At 36.5% G+C, this 17,834-nt stretch overlaps 1 protein-coding gene across 3 annotated transcripts in view; it reads left to right on the top strand.

The window, feature by feature from the left end:
• The window catches only part of LOC139955968 (uncharacterized), a 595,985-nt gene that overhangs the window by 554,299 nt on the left and 23,852 nt on the right, over positions 1-17,834 (top strand). For all 3 annotated transcript variants that reach the window (XM_071955175.1, XM_071955174.1, XM_071955173.1), the window contains 9 exons: positions 1,317-1,451; positions 2,471-2,614; positions 4,063-4,329; positions 10,214-10,309; positions 11,891-11,975; positions 13,273-13,319; positions 14,333-14,520; positions 14,947-15,034; positions 15,948-16,024. In XM_071955175.1, coding sequence (XP_071811276.1) covers positions 1,317-1,451; positions 2,471-2,614; positions 4,063-4,329; positions 10,214-10,309; positions 11,891-11,975; positions 13,273-13,319; positions 14,333-14,520; positions 14,947-15,034; positions 15,948-16,024 — 1,127 coding nt within the window. The remainder of the gene's footprint in view (positions 1-1,316; positions 1,452-2,470; positions 2,615-4,062; positions 4,330-10,213; positions 10,310-11,890; positions 11,976-13,272; positions 13,320-14,332; positions 14,521-14,946; positions 15,035-15,947; positions 16,025-17,834) is intronic.

Below are 17,834 nucleotides of genomic sequence, written 5' to 3'. Positions count from 1 at the left end.
ACCAGCGTAGCCGTCGGGCCCCAACACTGCAACCCTATATGACAAAAACACAGCAAAACTACTCTCAGGCATGCGCCAAATGGCAAACACATGGCTATACTTATATCTATACCAACGAATATTGTCAAACAATGACGTCAAGAGCCCCTATCTGACGTAAAGTCAGCAAGCAACACACAACCAATATGGTGTCACTAATTACCAAATAATACCAAGAACCTCCGGGTCAACCCTTACCATGAAACACATAATAGCTACTCGATACTACATATCACAATTACAAAATGGCGGCAGCCCGATGTTTGGAAACAGAGCATGGTTAGAACGCCCTCAAATTGGCGATAACTACCCGTTCCACTACATATGATAATATACAAAATCAATCAACCCAACCAAAGGCACTAAGGCGAACTTATAATTCGCACACACTTATACGACCCAAAAATACCTTAAATGCTTTAAACGCATTTGACCCTAAACAATTACAAAATTCGTATGGCTAAGCATGGATAAACATTTTAACAAACTGACTGAATTGCGAGCCATAGATCGAGGACTCCTTGAAATACAATACATTAATTTCTCCACAAACCCTACTGTGCGATCAACAATACAGATACCACTTAAATGCGTAATACGGACAAAAAATCAACTTACGGGATCGTCCTATTAGTAAATCCCGGATTAACCTGGTCAAACGGCCAGGGACGTAACACACAGTAAAACGGCCCTTTGCGGTGTACATACACACAGAAATGTGTCCAAAATGATTTCGTCGAATAAGACAAGAACGGATACACACAGTAATCCTCAGGATACGCTGATATGGCTTAGGCTAAAACGCAACGCCACAAAATATCAACGTTCCCAGTCTTTAGGCTCATACAAAGAAGCCTAGGCTCATACAAAGAAGCCTGGATAACAGCTAACACACAGAAGCCGAGGAATAAGACGGCGAAGACCGGACGGTGGTGAGACTCACACAGAATGCCTCATCCAACCACACCCCAATCCTTATATAGCGACCTTAAGTTGACCCCTGCCCTTACCCGCCAAAGCACAATCTACGAATTCCGATGGACCCGTTTCCCATTATGCACTTGCTCGGATCTACATACATTACCCGAGAAGAACCCGTCTCCCCATTGTTCACCTCCTGGAATTTGCATACATTACTCGAAAGCAGAAATGAACAATTTGCAAAGGCCTAGGCTGCCCGGTGGAAATTTCCACCCACAAGGAATGCTAAAATACAATGCAGGCGTGACAATCAGCTATGTCATGACTTACATTTTACCTTCTTCAATTATTTCCAGAGTGTGAAACAGGGAAGTTTGGTGCTAACTGTAAACAGGAGTGTCATTGTGCAGATAACACTCTCTGTGCTTTAGACACAGGTGTGTGTGGAAACAACCAATGTGAGGATGGCTGGAGAGGAACAAACTGTCAATGTAAGTATTTTCATTATGTCATTTGTACTCTATGTTGGTAACTGTCATTGCCTAGTGAGATTATAATGAGCACAGACCATCCCTTGAACACACACATCTCTCACTTTAATCAAGTGTAATCAATAGCTGATCAGAAGTTCTGGCAACAAGACAATATACATTAACTTCATACACAAAAAACAATTGCGGGCTATGCAGAACAGTGTAGTATACATGTATTATTGCAGACACCTTTCGACCAGTTGGAGGTGTTACAAGACTCAGTATTAACTAGTATTAACAGGTATTAACAGGTTTCAACTTGAACAATACATGTGAACATAGACAAAGCTGCTGCTTTTGTGGCTACAGAGTTTGGCTAATTCTTTAGTACTGCTTTAGTGCTACAAGCCATATATTCTAACTCCCTGGTATTGCAAGGACCTAAAATGTTTGGTTGACTTATTTTCAAGTCAAGAAAATTGCTTAGACTCAAGTTGATTGCCTAATAAGATAGCTGTAATTTGAACTTAATATTATATAGACATGCCAAAATACAAATTAGCTGAATTTTGTTGTAACCACGAGGAATTGACTGTTTCAATGTATTGTTTGAATGCATATGCATTCAAACAATACATCATGTTTAAAGGTTATGGGGTCAGTAAAATTCAAGACTCATGAATTTCAAACTAAGTGAGTCGTAGTGACGACATCAACTTCAAAGTGGTCATATTACCCAAATTTTGGAATGAAATCTGCAACATGATCCATGGATTGCATAGTACTTATATTAAAGTTTTAAATATTTCTTTGTCTAAATATGGCACAAAGCATTGAAATTTATTTTATGATACTTAATGTGAAAGACCTCATGTGTTGTCTCAGAAGTTTAAATATTTGATAAGCTGGTAAAATATCATTTCATAGCTGTTTCTAATTCTGTTAGTGCCAGCTTATTGTCCTGTTGGTGTTACCAGTGATTGCCATAACTTTAATAACTACTTCAAGTATATTACTGCTAATTCTATTACTGGTAGATGGCCCATGTCCTGCTGGTTATTATGGTAACTTCTGCAATCTAACCTGCTCCTGTTCTGGTGGAGAGGATGCATGCAGTGAAGTTGAGGCTAACTGTGCCAATGGGTGTGCTGTACCCTGGACTGGGATAGCGTGTAATCAAGGTAACTATTACAAGCAGATGATTACTGCTTGATAGATAACATGCCAGCAATGATCTTCATTTATCTTAGTTACATAAAAATGGGAACAGGGGTGTGGATGGGTATGTTACTTTCATACTCTGGTTTATGGTAGTATGTAGTTTATGTAGTAACCTGTATGATGATATAGTACTCTATGAAAAGTTACTGAAAAATATAATAATTCTGTTTTGAAACTTCTACTGTGAGGGTACTGGATATATTGATGTATGTTAAGACAATTATAGAAAAATTATATTTCAAATACTATTATTAAATGGAATACTGTTTAAGGTCAAGCTACTCGTAATAGATTTGTTTTTTACTTGAGGTATAAATCCTATCTATGTCCAAATCTAACATGTCAAATATTAGAACTCAAGCTTGCCTTCATATCCTGATGTCACAGGGGTAGTATATCCCTGACGAGAGTGTAGCCTACCAAAAAGATGCTACCATTGTTAAGAAAAGTAACGTGCCATCTGCAACAAATTGTACATCAAGAAAATGCAGTTTGGTCAGCGGATTTTTAGCTCTGTATGCACGATACTAGGGCTGAGGATCCTTCACAAATTTCAACTGGCATTGAGTAACAGTCTTTGATATTGACTATCTAGTCTACTGCAAACTAAGCCTAACTTAGGCCTAACTTTGGCTATGCTAACTTGTAAGCATATCTACTCTGTCACTATCCGACCAAATACATCCTTGTCTGCGCTTGTCTCTGGTTTAACATGTGTACTTGAATTTCTGTCCCTCCCCCCATGTGTTCCAGCACTGAACTGTATGTTATAAACAGTACAAATCTTATCAGTAAAGTGTGTATATTAACACTATACACGTTTACACATACCATACATACTGTAATGTGCATAGCATCTTGGTATGGTTTGTTTTACAGACCAGATCCCAGTGCAGAGAAAGTAAACAAACAGTAACATCATTTGTTTTTTACTTCCCCTGTCAGAACCTGTCTAGCCAATTTCCATGCAACATTTATCGATTGCTGCGATAAGTTGTATCATTTGTACATAACTATTTAAAATATTTTGCACACGTCCTATTTATAATTTTGTGAAATGTAGCAGTATCCCGTACAATAACTGCTCTGTTGATGGCCTGGTACAAGAGAGCTGTTTTTCCTTGCTTCTCAAAATTTTGGATACTCTATTGTACAGAACTTTATTTTGATGGAGCTTGTGCCCTCCCACCTCCTCCCTCCCCTACCTGTGGCATCACAAAAAACAATTGGGTAATAAGAAAAAAATATTGTTATTGTAACAAAAGTTAGGAAAACACATGTGACATTTTTGGTCCTGTAAGTATTCAATATGAATGTAGCACAGTCACTGCTGCATGTCGCCTGGTATTTAAACATAGTGATGACATCATAAGAAAACATTTTCACAGAATCACTTTCTTTATTCCAGACAATGGTGCAGGGAACATCATCCTAACATATGTCAGAGTGAACTCTGGACAAGCAGCTAAAGTGACCTGTACTGTTATGAGGAACCCTCTGGTAGCACAGAGTGACTTGGTACTGAGTCCTATTGGTACATTACTTACTGCTGATGAAGATGCAAGAAGTTATAACCAAACAAAGGTTGTGGAAATAACATTAGAGACAGCCATGCAAGTGACTTGCTCCGTCAGTGGTACTGAGCTTACGGAAACCATCTCGCTAATGCCTAATGGTTAGTATTAAGAATTTTTTTTAGAATTTCAGCAGTTTACTGGTGTATGGTGAGATGTTCATTTTGAGTTCATTGGAGAAGCTCCTAGCAGCACTCAGAGACAGAGAATAATGTGTCAAGGTAAGAGTATCATCAGTTGACTTATCGACAGCCAGATTCTCTATATGAATAAAAGTGAGAGGCACCAAGGAGGAGCTAATCGAGACACTGAGAGAAAGAAATCATCCTACCGAGGTAAGAGTTTTTATTAATTTCTGGTATACAGCCAGAAACATGAATTCAGGGTAATTCTAGTGAGTGTAACACAGAGAACTAATGAGAGTAACACAGAAAGAAAAGACCTTAACACTCAGAGAACTGAACTGCCAGATAGAAGACAACATGGAGACTGTTCCAGTACCACACTGGATTTACAAGATTAGAGTCACTATCAGGAATCTGGATCTTGGATTCAAAGCGCTGATTGCATTTACCAGGCATTGCTTTCGTGTAACAAGTGATGGTGATGGCATGCTCTGACAAGGAAGACACCACAATTGCAGCAGTAGGTAAATAATATAGTATGGTAGTAGTGTAGTAGGTATATAATATATATCAACCTTATTATAAACAGTCGTATTGATTTTTATTGAGAATGATATAGAAGTTTTAACTGTTTGTCTTAAAATTGTTAAAGTTTAATTGCATGGCCAGATCTAAACCATTTGCACTTTGTCTATATGTCAGCACTATAGCCTTTTGTAGCCATCTAAGTCTTCATGTGTTTGGTGAAGGTAGTTACCATCATAGAGGGAGGAAACGGATTGATACTAGCTGTATTTGAAGCCAAAGAACTCCGGTATGATATATGGCCAAATGTATTACATAGCCTATACTTGTGACAATTGCTGGCTTTTGAGATACAAATACAAAATTTTGAATAAAAATGTCAACATTACCTTCGTGGATGAAACAATCCAGACAAAGAAATAAGGTACTACTAGATCCTAACCTACAAAAATGTTTGAAATTAACAGCTCTGATGTTACAACTTGTTTAAGACTTGTGTCTATTAACATACCTAACAGAGAAGCAGAAAACAAACAAGAAACCTTTGCTATTCATTATGTGAAAGTAATGGGTAATGCAATTGACTCCCCGTAAACTAAACATTTTGTTGTTTTCCTTCATAGGGATGAAGACAGTAGGTGTAGTCTGTTTGCTTCGGTTTTATTGCAGACTTCTTGTTCCAGAATGACTTAAACAGGAAGGTGATTTGAAGTAGTTCTTCAACACTCTTTCTTTCTCTGGAATGCAAGTCGAAGCTATTTTTTATTTTCTACAATCACTTCATGTTGATCCTTTTAAAATACTAGGATAAAAATTGCCTTGCACAGCTAATATTTTGGTTCCATTTTGGTGCCTTGCTGGAAACAAAGGAACCTATATGGTCAGGTTAGTATGCATACGTGCGTATGTGTGCGTGCGACGGTGACACTTGCTTGGGTCCGCAATAACTCAACAATGGAGTGATGTATATTTTTGTATTAAAGATGCTATGTTGTTGTACAATAGTGAGAAGGTGTGCCTTATTGTGTTTGGTACAGACATTATGAATATTACATGAAGGCCTGCATGGTACATGTAGGTCTAACTATTTTGGGACCATCTGGGCTCAAGAAACCTCCGAGCCCTTTTTCGGCAGGGTGTGCCTAAATTTGATTTCCACATCAAATGCATTTTGGGACATCTTTGAGTTTGTTGGGCCAAATATTTTTGGGACCATATTAGCCAACAGTTTTGGGGGTTCAATATTTTGGGGGCAAATATATTTTTGAGCCATGTACTTTGTATGAACCAAATATGTTTCGAACCATTTAAGCGCAAACTCTTTTTTTTTTGGGGGGGGGGAGGGATTCAAATTTTTAATTGCAATAACTCCACAACCAGAAATCAGATTATATCCAACTTGGAATACAGTTGTTGGTTAGTAGCTGTTACACATGTTATATTATGATATTTGGTGATGACATACAACACTTTAATATAGCAAGGAGCAATAGTGCCTATTGGTATAAGTAGTGAAAAGTGTACAATGTTCTTTCTTCTCTTCAAAATAGTTCCAGTATAATAAATCCATTCAGTTGTTACTTCTCGTTTAGATAACTACAATAGAGTACTGTTCGTCCACCCAGCCTGTGAAATCCACAAACTTTAAGCCATTCAGAATTCATCTGCTCGTTTATGTCACAAAACCCAGGAAACATGATCCAATTACTTCCAGCATTGAGTGTAATACATGCCTGCCAGCTAAACAGCAAATCATTTTCAAGATTTATGCTTTGTTGTTAAAATTCTACATGGCGAGGGGCCAACCTACTTGAGTGAACTGTTGACATGACATTGTAGTGGGTGCATTTTTCTCTCGAATGCCCAGGCCCTTCATCAGCCATGTGATTACCTTTGATTGTGATTAATCCCAACTCAATACTCATATTTTCATCATACTTTATTGACTTATCTTGTTTTTATTTGTCTTAACTTCTTAGTTAATACTAGTTTCTTTATTTTATTGATTGATTTATTGGTTTTATCTTTCTTATGTGAAGTGCTTTCAAATATTCTGGGATTCTCCCATGGGTGCTCATGAAGCTTTCTAGTCACTTTGCCCAACAACTATTTCGCCCAACTGCCATTTCGCCCAACCAACCTGGTCATTTCGCCCAACCTTGATTAAATATGATACTTCAAAAGGAAACGTTCGGGAATTGTTAACGTTACAGGATACAAACCGAATATTAAGGAAACTTGAGGATGGATCAGTGTGTTAGGGGTTAGGTTTGATAGTAAACGTTCGAATATTAAGGAATATTAAGGAAACTTGAAGTCCTTTACTTTGTATAACTTTAGTAAGGAAACGTTCTGGAATTTTTAACGTTACAGGATACGAACCGAATATTAAGGAATCTTGAGGATGGATCAGTGTTTTAGGGGTTAGGTTTGATAGTAAACGTTTGGGAATTGTTAATGTTACGGGACATGAACCGAGTATTAAGGAAACTTGAAGTCGTGGTTTATTTGATTACATATGTGATTACATATGTGGTTACATTGATAAAGTGGTTACATTGATTAAATATAGTACTTCAATATTACGGACGGGTTTTATATATATATATATATATATATATATATATATATATATATATATATATATTTTTTTTTTTTCAATTTAATAAGGAAACATTCGTGAATTGTCAGTCAGTAGGATGGATCAGGTTTTTATGAAGACCGATTCCCCTGTGTTTGTATAACATTAGATTAACACTATGTAGAACTAGATAAACACATAATTGCTGTGAACAATACCCTTGATTAATGCCTGGCGGACTTGATAAACGCTTGACCGAGGTCATCAAGCAGAACAATAGCTGTGGAATTATAAACCACGAACAATAGGCCTCCGATAAACGTCTGGTTGACCGGATTAAAGCTTGGCTCAGCAGAGCAATAACTGCGGATTACTGACTCACAAATGCAATGTCATCAATAATTGACAGTGACTAGTGAAATAGAAACGGTTATATTATTCCACACTGATTCCCCTTTGTTTGTATAATAATATAACTTACATATAATAATATAACTACCAATAATATAACCCAAAATAAATCAAATTGAACTAGTGAAATAGAAACGGTTATATTATTCCACACTGATTCCCCTTTGTTTGTATCATAATATAACTTCCGTTGTATGCGTAAACGCCTAAAGTAGTGTAATCCTCCCATTATACCCGAAATAACTGCTCAGACTTCGATCGATATCGAGCGGACCTCACTTTATTTACCAATTAGGAAGTAAACTAACCCAAAATAAATCAAATTGAACTAGTGGAATAGAAAATGTAATATTATTCTGACTGAATATTAGTAAAAATAAGGTTGGGCGAAATGACCAACATGGTTGGGCGAAATGACCATGCTGGTTGGGCGAAATGACTATGATGGTTTGGCGAAATGACCAGGCTGGTTGGGCGAAATGACCAGGCTGGTTGGGCGAAATGACCAGGCTGGTTGGGCGAAATGACCAGGCTGGTTGGGCGAAATGACCAGGCTGGTTGGGCGAAATGACCAGGCTGGTTGGGCGAAATGGTAAGGTTGGGCGAAATGGCAGTTGGGCGAAATGGTTGTTGGGCGAAGTGACCTGCTTCCCTCATGAAAGACAGGTCTCTCTTGAGACCAGTCCCATATGCTCAAAGCTGTAGTAACGATCTGATTTCTTGGTTGCTTCTTTTTTGGCATGTTGAAAAGTTAATTTATAAAATGCTACATTTAAGATGGCTTCCCTATAGATGAAAACTTTAATCTCCCAAACCGTTATTTTTTTAAAATTATTATCCAGTGAAAACATCATCAAATTTAACCCCCCCCCCAAAAAAAAAGGAAAAAAATGCCTGCCACTCTTAATTGCAACAATTCTTTGGTTTGTGAGCTGCCCTATTAGTACTTTAAGTTCTTTGCTTCACTAGCCTGGCCAATATGGATAGCTTTCTTGAGAGAGAGGTCCTCTTCCACAAGACGATGTCAATGAATTTGTTCATCAATGAACCCACACATGATCCTGTCACGTGTGAGACCTTATGTTAAATTTTAAAATGTACAATGTTTTTGCCTTGTTGCACAAGTCACTGGTCTATCTGCTCATTCACCTCATTGATATTAATTTATACCAGTTTCTCTATTTGACATTGATTTGTTGGTTTTATTTTGCTCATATAAAGTGCTCTCAGATATTCTTTCATGTAAAGTGCTATATCGATGTGTTATATATATATATATATATATATATATATATATATACAGTAATATGTACAGTAATTAATAAATCTATATATTATCAAGTGAAAACATTAAAAAATTCACCCACTGAAAATGCCTGCCACACTTGAAGCGATTGTTTGTCAGCTACCCTACTAGTACTTGCTTAATAGAAAAAAAAAGTTTTATTACATTTAAGTTCTCTGCTTCAATAACCTGTCAATTATGGATAACTTGTTGAGAGAGAGAGAGATCTTTGTCTCCAAGAGATGTCAATTAATTTGGTCATGAAACACACTATTTTCTCACGTGTGAGACCTCATGTTAAATTCCACTCATTCACCTTTTGGTCCCGTGTATTAAATAAATGCCTTTACCAGGTTATGTTCTTTCTACTGGCACAAAAATCGACAAGTTTCATCTTCAGCAGTCACCCATTGGAAAGAATTATATATTTGCATCTTCTCCAGCAGTAAAAATAAATTCAACACTCATAATTGCGTCTGATATGCTATCAATGCCATTGGGTGGCTATATATAAAAGAAAACTATGTTTCCATGTGCTCAAGTTTTCTGCCAGATTCCAATTAAGACACAGCTGGCCTGGTTGCTTTAGATGACAGTAATTTGCACAATATTTTATATGTGTTTTGCAAAAGAGAAATTTCTTTTACTAAACCCAGCTACTTCTACTGATACAACTAATGGTATAGTAGGATCTACAGTTAGTGGAGCAACACTTGTCGCAGCTGTGTCTACTGATACACCAGCCAGTCTAGTTACTAATGGTACAACAGGAGCAACAGGTAGTGGAACAACACCTATCTCAGCTGTATCTACTGATACACCAGCCAGTCCAGTAACTGAAAATGAAACAGGAACAACAGTTAGTGGAACAACACCTGTCTTAGTTGTATCTACAGATACACCAGCCAGTTTAGTTACTGAAGATGCAACACGAACTACAGGTAGTGGAACAACAGCTGTCTCAGCTGTATCTACTGATACACCAGCCAGTTTAGTTACTGGCGGTACAGCAGGATCTACAGTTAGTGGAGTAACTCCTGTCTCATCTGTATCTACAGATACATCAGCTAGTCCAGTTACTGATGGTACAACAGGAGCAACAGGTAGTGGAGCAACTCCTGCCAGTCCAGTTAGTAGATTTAAAAATCGCTCAGGTATGTTTTTATAAGATAAAGATAAGGGTGGTTTTATTTCATCATTGTTTGTTACATCTTAGTGTCAATCACATTCTTGCGGTAATTAATAACTTTTACATGGTTACTGATCATTCTAAACTGCTGCCAATCATAGCTAGTGAAGAGGTAAACAAAGAATACCAACAATTACCAAGTTAAGAGCTGCAAGAGCTACTAACACACTTTGACTGAAAAATTATGTAACAGACTATGCTAATGTAACAGTGATAATGCTAGCCTGGATGTGACTGACAGATTCCTTACTTGGCAGTTAAGGAAAGTGAGCAATCAGTGTTAAGAACAAGTAGGTAATAGCCTCTCCATATACACTGACTGCATGGTACTGCAAAGTCCCAAGATGATCTACTTTAGTTAGTTTGTCTTTAAATATATTTTACTATAAAGTGTTTTATAGAATGTTTACTTAACATTTATTGTGCATAATAGAACTTCCTTTTTAAGGTATTTGCGTTCTATTTTGCGTAAAATTAGTCAATGTTGCCATTATAATTGTGCCCAAATCAATACGAAAAAATAATATAACTCAAGAATCTGACAATCTTACATCTAAAGTTAGCCCAATCAGCTTAAATGGTATATCAATGGAGGTGAATTTGGCTTTCAGGTGTAGTCCGAGAGAATGAAGAATTGATTTTTCTAAGTTGATGAATGGTTTGTAACTCACTGTGTTATTGCATACAAAAGAAACTGAATTGTCGATACTTTTCCACTTTAAATAAAAATAAAAATAAATCTGCAAGCAAACTGTTAGTGAGCCTGTGTAAAAGAATGTGTAGAAGTAAGTTGGCCTGACGTTTTGATCCTTGCCTGACCTTCTTCAGAGGCTAAATGACTAGTAACGGTAACAGGAGGGACAAAAACATGCACAGAAATACAGAGAGGTTAATGAGTGTGGTGAACACAGAGATAGATGTAAGGGGATTAGTAGACAAGGGATGGAGAGACGAAAGAAAGAAACCAACAGGGGAAGAGGAGAAGTATGAGATACACAGTGGAGTGACAAAGAGAGTATTAAGGGAAGGGGGTAGGGAATAAATTAGGGGGTAGGGAATAAACTTGTAAAGGACAAAGACAGAAAGGTGTGGAGAAAATAGACAAATGAAAACTAAATAGACAGATATAAATAAAAATATAAATAAAATAAAACTGTTAGCAAACTGCTTATCCACTAGAGAGCCTGTGTAGGAGAATGTGTTAAAGTAAGTTTGCCTGACGTTTAGATCCTAGCAGGATCTTCTTCAAAGGGAAAATGACAAGTAACAGTAACAGAAGGGACAAAAAACACGCACAGAATACAGAAAGGTTAATGAGCATGGTGAACATGTGTTCACCATGCTCATTAACCTGTAATTTGTGGGTGTGCTGCATTCAAGGTGTGTGTAGGAATTGTTATGTAGCTTTATATGATCCATCCCTTGTCCTTGAGAAATACGTTCCACTGTGTGACCGTTTTGTGTATGTGTGTTTAAGAGTCAATTAGTTTTTAGAGTTGTTTGTTATGAGTTAAAAATTATTGTCAACCTTTTCTTTTCCCCACAGTTCCATTGCTGACTTTTATAGCTGTACCCTTAAGTGTGATCATGTTCATCCTTGTTTTTTTAGTACTTTGTGGATGTTGGATAAGGTGAGCACTTTATTTATCAATTCTTGCTTTCAATGTTAGTAACAGCTACTTTACATGATTCCTTCTGGAAGTTAAAAAATGACATTAGTATGAGAGTGGTCCTAATTTATTTGAAACATGCAGTACAGTTAAACTAAGTTAACTTATGGCACATAGAAATGTCTTAGTTGCACTACCATATAGCAACATACATTGTTTGCATTTTCATGGTTTAGCCTAAGTAGCACATAGCAAGTTCATTTCTCTCTTGTTTATGTGTTATGTTAGTGTATGCAGCAATAACTCTCATGGTTGAGTTGAATTTGTGTATAGTATAGGATCTATAAATATTGTTTTTGTCTATATGCCTCTAGAAATACTCCTTGACATGGATCATTAAAACATCGCTCATATTTCTTTACATTAAGTTACTGAAGTTATTTTTACTAACAATACATCATCTTTATAATTTGTTGTTAATGCAATGATTCTACACATCTATTGCCAGAGAACAAACTTGATTTTCTTAGCAGAGAATAAAAATGTTAGAGGAAAATACAAAGTAGGAGTCATACCACAATTAATAGCAACAATGACTTACACACTAGATTTGTCTCTTTCCAATGTCACTAGAGCATTAAATGAAGTTTTCAACTGACATTAAATACCCACCATATGATATGATAGCTGATAGATTGAACAATCATGTCTCATACAAAGTTATCTATATCATGACAATTTTCAGTTTGAGCTAGAAGAGGTATGATTAGCTTGTTACTTACCAACCCACATGCCATCCTGTTCTCATCATGGAATGGTTCCAGTTCAATTATGATTGTCTAAATTGCTTTAAATCCTCCAACTTTTTAAATATTCCATATTTTATTTCCATATATCTTCAACATACAATTATAAAACTAGTGATGAATGAAAACACACCAAAGATGTCACCTCAATAGGTCCACAGTTAACTTGTCAGGTAGATGTGCACTACTCTATTGGTATAATACCTCAAACAAGCTTCATGTTCTAGATATCTATCACAAAACTGGTTCAATCATTAAACACCTGCCTCCACATAACACCTACACCCTGTTTGGTATAGCTGATGTAACAGTCATTCTGATCAGCAGTTTCCATAGCAACATATACTATTATACAACTTGTATCTATAGAACAAACAAATTGGCTGATGGGAAGAGTTATTAAAAGATGCAAGACACTTAAAAAATTCAGAATACAAGAAAGAGAGCATGCTTAGGCAATACTTCCTGTAATTTCATGATCACAATGCTTTCGTTAAATATTATCTTTACAGATGTTTGTGCAGACAGAAAAGTAGAAGCTACCATCTTACACCATCTGGTGAGAAAGTTATAAAGATGTTTGTGTATTATCAAATGTACAAAGTAAATAAAATATATTTCATACTTCAAAGCTGTATTTTGAGTTGTGTTGTAAAAGGCATTATTTGTTTGGTATAAATCACACATACTTAGCCACACCTCAGTCAATCTCAAGAGATTAATGTTGCTGCAACTGGTTGGTTGTCCCTAATCATATATGCTCTTGTATAGAAAATGTAGTGTCCCGCAGATATAAAGTTGTAATATACTCCATTTGCATCCATTTGGTGCATCCTTCTGATGGGTTTGTTTGTTTTTTTATCTTCCAGTAATCTTTGAGTGCGATACAACTGTACAGCAGATAATGACTAGGTCTATATTAAATATTTGCAGCCTTGAAGTGAATTGCAATTATTAATGTAATAATGTCAGTCTTCAGTTGTTTGACCACATATTGAAAGTATGCAAGTTCCCCAGTAACAGAGTTACAACATGTTAATTACCAAGTAGCTCTAAAATTGTTCAGGAATCATTAAAAATATCCAAAAATAAATGTTAACTAATTTTCCTATAATGATCTAGCCCTTGTGCGTTTGACCAAGTTTAGGATCCCACCATGAAGTTTTAGAATTAATCTAACGATGTAATACGTGATTTGAAATAGTTAGTTAAATGCTAAACTGTGTGTAATGATTGATTAATTGTTTAAGCTGTGTACAGTGTCAAATCAGTGAAAGAATCTACTCTTTACTTTTGGAATGAAAATTATTCTTTTGCAGGAGCAATATTTCGTATGAATGATCATTTCTATGTTTGAAGTCAACTACAGTCTTTCAAATTATAATTATTTTTGCATATATGTATATTACTTCACAATCCCATCAAATAAATGGTTTGTATTAAGCTGAGTTGATGGCCAGCTCAGTTGTTGAAACACAAAGTTGAACTATTGTAGAGATTTCTGATTTAAATTTCATTCCTGTCAATAATAGCTAAATTTACAATTCAAAGTGGTTAAACTCTCTTTCAAAGAACTAATTAGCAGCAGATTTGTGACTAATCCAAGATATAACCCCCACGAGACTGACAGTAATAGCAGTGAAGGGGAGCCGGAAGAATATGCGGATATTGATGACAAGCTAATCAGGATATCAGACTTGGTTATCTATGTCAAACAGAAGAAACAAAACAGAAAAGATAATTTCTTTACTGAATTTAAGGTATTTAAACTTTAACACAATCCCATTCAAAACTTTAATCTTGTATCTAAAATTTTGATGAGACCTCTGACGTGACAATAGGGAGTGTAATCTGTAAATGTGCAGTTAATGGTTAGTGTAAGAGTATACCGATCAGATATGATCTGTGTACATACTACCTGATTTTGTAGAGGACAAATCTTCGAAACTGGGTGCTTAACAACCAGTCTAATTGCTTAAACTTACACACATACTTGAATGCACACGAAGACTTAATTCTATGACAGTCATATTTTGTATGCTTGTGTATATTTGCAAATCAATATTTGCAAGCCAATATTTGCAAGTCTTCCCTAAGCTGCTGAGGGTACATCCACTTAGAAGCTGAATTATCAGTGGTAACCAATTAAACTGAATATCTGTATTGTATTGAATTCATTTCACCAGACATTACCTAAAAATCAACTCTACCCGTGTACTGTAGCCGGAAAGCCAGAAAACAAATCAAAGAATCGCTATCTAAACATCCTTCCATGTAAGTAGAATAAGGACTTCTGGCTACTAATCATTTTAATTGTTGGGAGTATGAGAACATTTGCATAATTTTCTAAATTCAGGTCAGTACATTTCACACCATTCAGTTTGGGATTTGAGATTTCCACATGTGTCAGTCGGTGGCACAAATTCAAAGTTTGGTTTTTGAATGTGCTGTCCCACAGCTGAATCATGAATAATATGGCTACTCATTTTGAAATTTAAAAAAGTGATTAAACTTAAATGAAATATTTTTATGAATTCCAAACCTAATGCTCTGTACTTGGTATGCAGAAAACTTATTGAGTACAAAAGCCTCCCTGAAAGTTGTTGGAATCAAAGGTCACTTGAGGTCAACTGGTCAAAATCTGCAAAAGTAGTTACAGTACAATAAGAGTATTATAAACAACTTCATACTTGGCAGTGGATCAATCTTAAATATTTAAAGGCCCACTGTCTTTTTGTGGAGATCAGAGGACATTAACAGTCAACATAACTTAAGTCTGAAAATATTTAAGGCATAATGAAAGTGGTAAGTACCCTTTCTTGTTTTGTTTTTATATGGAGGTCAAAGGTCATTTGAGGAATCATTTAACATTAATTCCTACATTTGCCCTACTAGGACAGCTAAGCAAATTACAAGAAAGACAATGTGTAACTACATAGATTGTAATCAGTACAAATGCTTTGCAGTATATATCTTCTCTTACAGTCAGAATGCACTATTTCTGCTAAATGTTGGAAGTCTGATCCTTCTGTTCAAATTTTGCGATGTTTTTCGCTGTTGATATTATTGTTTTCCTTCCTTTAATGGTCATAAGTGTCCATGATATGTACTTACTACCATAAAGCTGTTTCGTACATGTGAAGAAAAGCTAAACAGAACTGAATTCCATTGAATTATCCATTCACAGATGACAATTCTCGTGTTATGCTGAAGCAAGTGATTGACGGTCCACACTCAGACTACATAAATGCCTCCTACATTGATGTAAGTATTAAATGTGATCCATACTCACACTACACAATGCCTCATATATTGATGTAAGTGTTGAATGAGATCCATACACTACACAATGCCTCCTACATTGATGTAATTAGTATTAAATGTGATCCATACTCACACTGCATAATGCCTCATATATTGATGTAAGTATTGAACATGATCCATACTCACACTATATTAATTCATCAGATATTAACGTTTGGAATGTGATCCATACTCACAGTATATCAATGCTTCATATTGATGTAAGTATTGAAAGTGATCGATTATCACACTATACTAATGCAAGATATATTGATGTAAATATTGAATGTGATCCATACTCACAGTATATTAATGCTTCATATTGATGTAAGTATTGAATGTGGTCTCTACTGACACTATATCAATGCCTCATATATTGATGTAAATATAAAAGTGATCCATCCGCAGACTGTGTCAGTGCCTCATATTCATGTATGGTTGAATGTGATCCATACTTCGACTATATCAATGTTCTTATTGATGTCAGTATTGAATGTGATCTATACTCACATCATATCAGTGCCTCATATATGATAAATATTGAATGTGATCCATAATCACACTATATCACTGCCTCATATTTTAGTATTCAATGTGGCCTATCCTAAGACTCTATTAATGACTCATGTATTTGATATAAGTACTGAATCTGACCTTGTCAAGTATTCATTAATCTGCCAAATGTCACTAAAACTTAATTTGCTAATGTGATTCTATCATGATACAGTATTCTAGTTGAATGTATCCTTGAAAACTGGTTCAGTTGAATGTTTTCTCAGCTGCCAAGGTTCCCTGAACTTAGCATTTCATCAAAATGCATCTTATTTGAAATGAAATATGTGTTTAGCATGGAGTAGTTAGGTTGTCCTTGTGGTGACCCAGGCGCGGCGGAACGGAAAAATTATTGGGGGGGGCTAATGTGTGGAGACTATCTAAGCGGAGCGCCACCATCGGTTGGCGCGGAGCGTACAAGAAAATTTTGAGTTTTTTCAAACCCCCAGATGGCCGGAAACGGCACTTCCCGAGTGTTTTATGCTGCGAATACCTAACCCTAAAATATGGGTCTCAAGCCTGCAATTTCTCAGATTGCACGTTAAAGTCTGTAAAAACATTGTAATTTGTTTATTCGATGGTGTTTTAAGAGAGTTGCTATTACTCGTATAGTGTACTCGCAAAGGCGTTTTTGAGTGTAGTAAGGGCAGTGGCGGAGCTAGGGGTATTGGTCAGGGGGGGGCAAGAATGGTCTATAGGGGCGCTTTCGACACTCTCTTAGCGGAGCGCCACCACAGGTTGGCGCGTAGCTTACATAAAATTTTTGAGAAAAGATACTCCCTCCGGGCCTTTCTAATTTGCAGATAAACGGAGAATAAATAGGTGTTGTCGCCATTTTGTCGGAAAATTACACCAACAGAATATGACAAATGTCAATAGGTATATGAGAGCGCAATAAAATAGTCAATAATCGCGAATAAGTAAAAAGTAGTGAAAAGCTGAAAAGGGCGCCAGCAGTCCATTTGAGTCCGTCAGGGGGGGGGGGGCATCCGCCCCCTGACTGTATATATGGACGCTCCGCCACTAAGTAAGGGGATGTTGGAGAACTGGCTGAAATGAGGCAAGTCATTGGCCTAAGACGAAGTTGTGTTACGCTTACCGGTACTCACACTCACTGCTTCCACTTTTCCCGGGGCGTGAAGACGCGGTTGGGGTGACAATGTGGTCTATAGCTAGGGGACGGGCCGAGGGTCCCCCAGCAATTACTAAAATTATTACA

The sequence above is a fragment of the Apostichopus japonicus genome, chromosome 2 (genome assembly GCF_037975245.1).
Source record: "Apostichopus japonicus isolate 1M-3 chromosome 2, ASM3797524v1, whole genome shotgun sequence".
Classification (NCBI taxonomy): Eukaryota; Metazoa; Echinodermata; class Holothuroidea; order Aspidochirotida; family Stichopodidae; genus Apostichopus; species Apostichopus japonicus.
The sequence above is the reverse complement of the archived record's forward strand: the minus strand, read 5'-3'. Positions and strand labels throughout refer to the sequence as shown.